Here is an 8,176-nt window from a genome sequence, read left to right on the forward strand (position 1 = left end):
CCATCTTACCTCCAGGCAGTGGCCATGTTGGTAAAGGCAAAGTTCTAGGTTGTCTCTACTCGCACCTTTTGGCTCGAAAATATCTCGAGTATCGAAGATGACGTTTTATAAAATGTACGCTTCCTGAATAAAAAATAAATAAATGAATGATGACCTTGCTTGGGTCGGAGACGGGGCCAGCATTTCCTTTACCGAGATGGCGACAGCGCGGATACGTAATCAGCGCGCGCTTCTGGGAGCTCAGCCCACAAGCTCCGCGGTGACGTCAAGGAGACGCGACCGGCAGGCGCTGGGGGAAGGAGGTAGGAGCGGCCGCGGCGCGGGCGGAGCCGGGGTTCGGGGGGCGGGGTGCGGGTGGGCGCGGCGGGCGGCTTGGCTTGGGACGTACCCTCGGGAGGTGGGATGGTCGGAGACGGGGGGTACTTCCGGCGCCCAGTCTTGACGGCTCCCGCCGGGGCTGTGCCCATTTCCTACAGCGCGCGACTGAGACCCGGAGGGATAGCGCCTTGTTTGAGGCCACCCAGCTCTGGCCTTGCCCCTGAGCAGCCTCCAGGCTTGGGGGTGACAGAGCTTCCACGGACGCCCTCGGTTTCTTGCAGTAGGATCAAGGCTGGGGAGAGGGACGATGGGCGGGGGGAGCCCAGAAGGGAGAGCGGGAGGGCTTCTTGGAGGAGGCGGCGTTGAGCTTCGTGTATTGTCTTGTTTTCACAGGCAAGCAACCATGTGGGTCTTGATTCCCACCTAAGTGTACCCACTGTCCAACCAGAGACACTTCTCAGACCACTGCTTGAGCTCCCTGGTTCAGTCTCACTCCCACCCCCGAGTTTACTTCCTTACCAACCCCAGAGAGTTCAGACCCGCGTATCTGCCTCCCCAGGCTCTAACACCCTCTGCACCCTCCCATCACCCTAAGTACAAAGTCCTTTTCCCCAGCCTGTCTCCTCCATCCTCTTGGGGGCTCAGGTGTTTCCTCTCCTTTATGCGGTTTCTTAGATCTTTCATCCAGGAAGTCCTTTGACCCAGGGTAAGGGTTTCAGTGTAGGAATTTTGGAGGGACACAAACATTCAGTCCTAAGTCCCCAGCCTGAAGAGGGGGTCAGAAAAGCCCGGTCAGGCCTGGGCTGGAGACGGGGATTGTGAGCACAGTGGCGTGGGAGGAGGAGATGCTGGGGCAGAGTCCCTGTGAGTGGGCAGGGTTTTCACCAGAGGAAGGGGCAGGGGAGGGTGCATTGGATGAGGGCATAGCAAGAGCAGAGGCTCAGAAGCTGGAGGGGGAGCTGAGTGGGAAGGACAGTGAGAAGCTGAGTTTGGACACAACACAGCATGAAGTAAATACTGGGAGAACCCTGGAAATCAATACTTGTTCGTTCATGTGTTCAAAACATTTATGAGAGAAAAAAGGGGGGAAAATTTATTGAGCAAATGAATGAAGGCACTGGGGACACAGCAGTGACCAAGGCTGTCCCAGCACTGCCCCCATGGAGCTCCCAGCTCGTTGAGGAGGAGGGGCATTTGTCAATCAAATAAATGAATGTAAAGCAACCCAAACAAGGGCTTCAAAGAGAAGTTTGTTGCCTGAGAGTCAGGGATATCTGAGGGAAAGCTTCTTGAAGGCAGCAACACCTGAGTCCTGGGTCCTGAAATTTAAATAGGAGTTAAAGGGGTTAAAAAGGAGCACAAAGCAGCCAGGTGGTGAACACAGCAAGTGCAAAGGCCCTGAGGCAGGCACCTCCTTGGTGTGTTTGAAAAATAGCAAGGAGACTGGTATGGCTGTTGCTGAATGAGTGAGGGGAGAGTGGAGAGGAGTAGGGGATGAGGAATTTTTTTCATGCGTAACCAGGACAGTGACCCCCCTTCTTGGTGCTCTCCGGGGGAATCTGGGAGGGGGTTTCTGTTGCATATGCTCAGTAATGAATGCGTGATTTAGTGCGTGGGGGGTGGGGACTAGAATCACCCCTACGTCTCAGCAGGAAACTGTGTCTTGACGGGAGCGCAGGAGCTACAATTACAGAGCAGGACTCCACCCCAAGCCTCCCAGGTTCACTGGTCCCCGGTCTGTCCTGTTCTTCCTACTGGGTTTGCTTCCCATTCTCAGCCTGGAGGGACCACCCTTCTGTGTCAAGTGAGGGGCCCCAGTAGCCTGAGTCCTGATCTGCGTTGATGTTCCCTGAGGCGGCGCCAGGACCCTGGTGTGCAGCAATGGTTAAGAGCACAGATTGGGACCAAGGGGCTGGGCCTGGGTTGGAATCGGGCCCCTCTACTAACCCCCACCCCGTGTGGCCCTGAGGCTGTCACTTAACTTCTCCAGGCCTCAGATTTCTCATCCGTAAATGGGGACCTGGCCAGGTACTTCAGCTTCCCCACCTTAGAATGGGAATAAGGGCATTACCCACGGTCTTTGGGCATTGTTTGAGTTGTCCACTTAAAGTGCTTAGCGGACGATGCCTTTGCCGCTGCTGGGGGGTGACATGGTTTGGAACACGCCTGCCCTGGGTGTTAGCTTCGTCTGACTACACCTCCAGCTCTCTCGGTTGCACCATTGTAATTCCCTAAGGGTTTGGTACTGCCCCACATGATAACCAAAGGGGGCTTTGGAGCAACCTAATCAGAAGTTGTCCCTGCCTGCTCAAAGCTGCCTCATAACTCCCTGGTGCCTGTACATACCCTCATTCTTGCCTCAGAGCCTTTGCACATGCTGTGCCCTTCACCCAGAATTCTCACCCCTTCGTCCTCACAGGGCTGCCTCCAACCCATCCTCCAGGTCTCAGCTCAGTTGCCACCCACCAGGATTGTGAGGATTTGCTAAGATGCTGCTTGTAAAGCACTTAGCCCAGTTCGCACAACTGCTAACAGGAGCTGGTATTAGAGTTTCCAACCAGGCTCAGAGATGGGGCCTACCTCATCCCCTACCAGTCACACAGCTGGGAGGTTGGGGTCAGGGGTTGCCTGGTGGTCCTGTATCAGGATGGTCCCACATGCTTTTCCCTCTATTCTTGGATGCAGGGCCTGCTTCTCTGAGGTTCAGTGAGGGGTGAGCTGGAGTTGTGCAGGAAGGAGAATGACTCAGGAGGAAGGTGCATCGGCCCATTTCCTAAGTGAGGGAAACTGAGGCCCAGAAGACACGTGCCCTGGGCCACACGGCACTCGGTCCTCAGTCGCCACTTGGGCGGGGGTGCGGGGGGAAGGGGATGCTGTTAATGTCTCAGCCGCATAGCCTTCTCTTCCTCGCCTGAAAGGCAGACTTTGGAAGTGAGACTCCAGGCTCAGCCCCGTGCAACCTGGCCAGGTACCTTGGCTTCCCTGCCTTAGAATGGGAATAAGGACAGTCCCCACATTTATGGCTTCGGGGTGTTCATTGAATTGGTCCATATAAAGTGCCGAGTGGAGGGCCAGGCACAGGGAACGTAGCACCTGCCGTCAGGGCGTGTTGTTATTTCTCTAGTACCCAGCGCGGGACTCGCGCAGACAAGGTGCCCACTGGACAGCAGCTTCATGATTGTTACAACATCTCCTGGCTGTCTGAGTCCTGGCTGGCTCGCTCATAGTAGTTCATGGCAGCTTCTTACCCAGGGTGTGGGGGTCTCAGCCCCAGGGCTGTGGGACCCAGGAATCGAGGCCTCAAAGGTGGAAGAGTGGGAGGGGCCATATACAGACTGGCCTGCAGGGGTTCACAGCAGCATGACTCAGAAGAACTAAAAAGTAGAGACACCCCAGATGTCCATCAGTCGGTAGATAAATGAAATGTGGTCCATCCACGCAACAGAATATTACTCAGTCATAAAAAGGCATAAAGCACTAGCACGTGATACGGATGGACCTCAAAATTATCATCCAGACACAAAAGGCCACATGTGCGATTCCAGCTATATGATATGTCCAGAACAGGCAAATGCATAGACAGAGAAAGCAGAGTATTGGTTGCCAGGGTGGGAGAAGGGGGAGATGAGGGTGATAGAAATGTTCTGGAACTCAACAGAGGTGATGGTTGCACAACACTGAACTGTACATTTTTAGTGGTCCATTTTGTGTTACATGCATTTTACCTCAATACATTTTTAAAAAGAAATCACTAAGTCTGAGCCCTTGGTTTTTTTGTTTGTTTGTTTGTTTGTTTTAAGAGTTTATTTATTTATTTTTAGAGATGGGAAGGAGAAAGAGAGGGAGAGAAACATGGATGTGTGAGAGATACAATTGGTTGCCTCTTGCACACCCCCATCTGCGGACCTGGCCCGCAACCCAGGTATCTGGCCTGGCCGGGAATCTACTGGTGACCCTTTGGTTCCCAGGCTGGTGCCCAGTCCCCTGAGCCACACCAGCCAGGGCTAAGCCCTTGTTTTACTGACGAGGCCATTGAAGCCCCAAGGGGGTCCTGGGTGCCCAGGAGTGCGTCTGGGGCTGCTGGGGATGGATGTGTCCCACTCACTGACCGCACCCTCCTCCCACAGCCTGCTGAGGGATGCCCAAGAAGTTCCAGGGCGAGAACACCAAGTCGGCAGCAGCCCGGGCACGGAAGGCTGAGGCCAAGGCAGCAGCTGATGCCCGGAAGCACAAGGAGCTGGAGGATGCCTACTGGAAGGATGAGGACAAACACGTCATGAGGAAGGAGCAGCGCAAGGTGGGGGGCCCTGGGCTGCCACGCCTGTGACTGAGGCAGGCAGTGACGGTGCACGGTGGCTGGAGGCCTCTGGGGCTCCGGCCTGAAGGGCAAGGGGGCACCAGGCCTGGAGCAAGGGCCGGGAGGGAGGCAGAGACAACGGCTCATACGAAGGCCCTGGGGTGGCCAGGACTTCGCATATTTGGGGAACAGCAAGGCAGATAGTGCCCTCCATGGGCTTGTTTCTCTCCTTCACGTGATGCCAGGGTCAGCTCACACTGGCAGTTCTCGCCTCGTGGTTATGCTGCGCCCAGGGGGCATTCGGCAACACCTGGAGACGTCTTTGGTTGCCACAGCCGGCTGGTGGAGGGCGCTCCTGGCATCGGGCGGGTCAGGGTCAGGCATGCTGCTCATCACCCCACAGCGCTCAGGACGAGTCCCCAGCCCACGCATCAGCCGTCCCAAGGCTGGGGAATGCGAGGATAAGTCCCCATGTCTGAGCTGCCGACCTGGGGCCTGCAGGATCTCCCCGGAGTTAATAGAACAGTGGGTATTTAATCGGTGTCTGGGAATGTTTGAGGGCTGGTGCTGACATGCTCTGCCCAGTAGGTGGTGCCAGAGATGCGGAGCAGAGGCCCTTGGTTCCTGGGCTGGTCAGACTTGCCAGAGCCCTGGGGATGCTCTGGTGACTCAGGGCCGAGAACGGGTTTCCTTTATTGGAAAACTGATAAAAGGCTGTGGAAAATAGCAGTTGTGATGTGCAGTCCCTGCACACCCAGGACGTGGGGTGCCTGGGGCACTTCAGGGAGTTTTCCCATTGTCTTTCTGTGCAGGACTGGATCTTGCCTTGTCAAGTGGACATTGCCAGTGGACTTAAATATCCCTGGTTCACTCCCCACCCTCCTTGCCATGCTTGCTGCATTGTGTCCGTGGAAGTCTTTAAATTTCTTTTCTGGTTGTCAACATTTTGACAACATAGGAAAGCTGAAAACCCAAAAGGAAAGTCAGTGTCCACTGAAGATCTATTTTCCAGACAGAAAAGCCGAGACCTTTTGACAGCCCAGGCCTGAGAGCCTGCCTCAGACCTTCGCTGTGGGCTTTGGGGTCATCCCCATCCTCCAGACGAGGAAACTGAGGCTCAAACCACAGTGACCCTGCCCGAGGTGCCTGAGCACAGAAGTGGGAGCCCAGGAGCTATCCTTCGTACCCTTGACCTTTAAACCTGCCCCAAAACACACTTGCGTGCCACGCAGGCCAGGTGGAGGCTCAGTCGGCGTCCTCAGGCACGTAGACCCCTCTCCTGGAACAGCCACAGGAGTGTCACGGGGCACTGCAGGCGGGGACAGCCCGGGAGGCATGGGAGGCAATGGGAGAGTTGCAGGCACTGGGCGGGCAAGCAGGGCGCCGCAGTGCAGGGCCCCGCCAGCAGCCCCGCCGCCCTGCAAGTGAGCGGGAACCTGGCCCCATCACCTAGGGCGGTGGAGGGGCCGTGGCCAGGGACAAGTCCTGCAGGCCAGATGTCCCCTCATCGCACTGGCATCTGGGTCACCCTGGGAAGTCAAGGTGGGGTGAGTCCCAGCCCCTATGATACTAGGCTAGGGACAGTGCCTCTTCTAAGGTCTCCTGACCCAAAAGGGCAGAACTCTGCCCCAGCTAGCAAATGGATCCAGACTCTCTGTGGCTCCTGTCACCTCTGGAATTCAAAACTGTTCCCCATGCCCCCTCCCCTTTTTTAAAGTATTAGCTCCCCATGCCCTTGAGGCTCCCGACCTGTCCCTGTCCCCCAACCTCTTCTCCCTCCATGCTTCCGGTCCCCACTTCAGTCACACCGGTCTCTGGTGTCTGTGCTTCCCCGCTGTCATGCTAGGTGGTTCCTGCCTCAGGGCCTATACACCTGCCATTCCCACTGCTCTCCTGTCCCCCAGCTCTCTTCCTGGCTGGTCCTCATCTGGCCCAAGTGTCACCTTTTCTTCTCAGACCCACCCACCCACCTGCATTGGCTACGCTTTCCCATTGTTCCTATCGTCATATAGGTTGGCCCATCATGCTCCCAGCAGTGTCTGCTGTGCCCAGCACAGGGTCTAGCACACAGTAGGGCTTCAGTCCACGTTGGCTGAGATGAAAACCTGGACCCCACGGTGGTAGGCTGGGCCACCCCTGACCGACCCTTCCCCCAGGAGGAGAAGGAGAAGCGGCGCCTGGAGCAACTGGAGCGCAAAAAGGAGACCCAGCGTCTGCTGGAGGAGGAGGACTCGAAGCTCAAGGGCGGCAAGGCCCCGCGGGTGGCCGTGCCCAGCAAAGTCACTCGTGCCCAGATTGAAGAGACGCTCCGCCGAGACCATCAGCACAAGGAAGCCCCAGAGCCAGGTGGGGCAATGCCCCCGTTGGAGCCACCCTCTTGCCCTCTAACTTCTGTTCTGACTCTAGACCCCCTTCTCACCCTTGGAGACGCCGCCTGGGCTCTGCCTAGGGAAGGGTGGGTGGGTGGCACCTAGCTGGCCTGCCTTGAGCACGGGCAGCAGAGGCACACACTGAAGTCCTTGACTCTGCACGCGACCTTAGCTTGTGCCTCCCCACCCCACCCCACCCCTGGGACAGCAGGGTGGTATAGGAGGCTGAGGAGACAGCGGCCCCATGTGAGTCTTCCCCACATGCCCAGCTCCGGGGAAGTTAGGGGGACAGTGAGCTGGGTGCCAGGAGGGTAGGACCACCGTGTAGGTCCGTCCCAGGAGGGCTTCCCAGCTCAAGTCGAGTTTTGTGCCATCATTCTCTCGCTTCTTCCCCCACCGTGTCTGTGTCTGTGTCTGTGTCTGTCTCCTGTCACCCGTCTGGCTACCCATCCGCAGCCGAGAAAGCCAAGAGCCACCTGGAGGTACCGCTGGAGGAAAACGTGAACCGCCGTGTACTGGAGGAGGGCAGCGTGGAGGCGCGCACCATTGAGGATGCCATTGCGGTGCTCAGGTAGTGGGGCAGGGCCGGAACCTTCCTGGAGAGGCTTATGCCTCTGGGTGGGGTCTGGATCTTGGCCAGGTTGTGGGGTACGTCCCAGCAGGACTTGAGCCTCTGGGACCAGACCTGAGCTCCTGGGGGCAGGGCGGCACTCCAGACCCCCTGAAGTCCAGTGTCCTGCAGTGTCGGGGAGGAGGCTGCAGACAGGCATCCAGAGCGCCGCATGCGGGCTGCCTTCACCGCCTTTGAGGAGGAGAACCTGCCTCGGCTCAAGCAGGAGAACCCTAATATGCGGCTGTCGCAGCTGAAGCAGCTGCTCAAGAAGGAGTGGATGCGCTCACCGGACAACCCCATGAACCAGCGGACCTTGCCCTTCAACACCCCCAAGTGAGCCCTGAACTGGGGGAGCCACCCCACGAACTGGGGGAGCCGCCCCACCGGCGGTCAGGGTCGTGAGCCTGCAGTCCCTCTCACCTGGTCAGCTCCCAGAGTCACAGAGGGGTCCAAGCCAGCACGTGTCCTGGAGGCTAATTGGCATCATTAGCCATGCCTCCCACCAAGTGCCCCTGCTGTGAGTGACAGCTCCTCCCAGTGTGCATTCCTGGCTGAGGGCCCAATAAAGGTGGTCAGTGA

The 8,176-nt window shown here is 57.4% G+C and overlaps 1 protein-coding gene across 1 annotated transcript; it reads left to right on the forward strand.

The window, feature by feature from the left end:
• Positions 1–242: 242 nt before the first annotated feature.
• Positions 243–8,176, forward strand: CCDC124 (coiled-coil domain containing 124). Its single transcript, XM_054578718.1, has 5 exons — positions 243–302; positions 4,446–4,615; positions 6,772–6,961; positions 7,441–7,555; positions 7,727–8,176. The coding sequence occupies exons 2-5, from the start codon at positions 4,457–4,459 to the stop codon at positions 7,932–7,934; spliced, it is 672 nt and encodes a 223-aa protein (XP_054434693.1). The 5' UTR covers positions 243–302; positions 4,446–4,456; the 3' UTR covers positions 7,935–8,176.

Source organism: Pteronotus mesoamericanus, unplaced genomic scaffold, assembly GCF_021234165.1.
Source record: "Pteronotus mesoamericanus isolate MK-2021 breed Mesoamerican mustached bat unplaced genomic scaffold, CSHL_Meso_final contig_502, whole genome shotgun sequence".
Lineage (NCBI taxonomy): Eukaryota > Metazoa > Chordata > Mammalia > Chiroptera > Mormoopidae > Pteronotus > Pteronotus mesoamericanus.

Excerpts from the sequence above, each read along its gene's own strand:
- CCDC124 (XM_054578718.1), top strand. The coding sequence starts at position 4,457 with ATGCCCAAGAAGTTCCAGGGCGAGAACACCAAGTCGGCAGCAGCCCGG. Across the intron at positions 6,962-7,440 it reads CAAGGAAGCCCCAGAGCCAG|CCGAGAAAGCCAAGAGCCAC; the intron begins GTGGGGCAATGC and ends ACCCATCCGCAG. Across the intron at positions 7,556-7,726 it reads GATGCCATTGCGGTGCTCAG|TGTCGGGGAGGAGGCTGCAG; the intron begins GTAGTGGGGCAG and ends AGTGTCCTGCAG.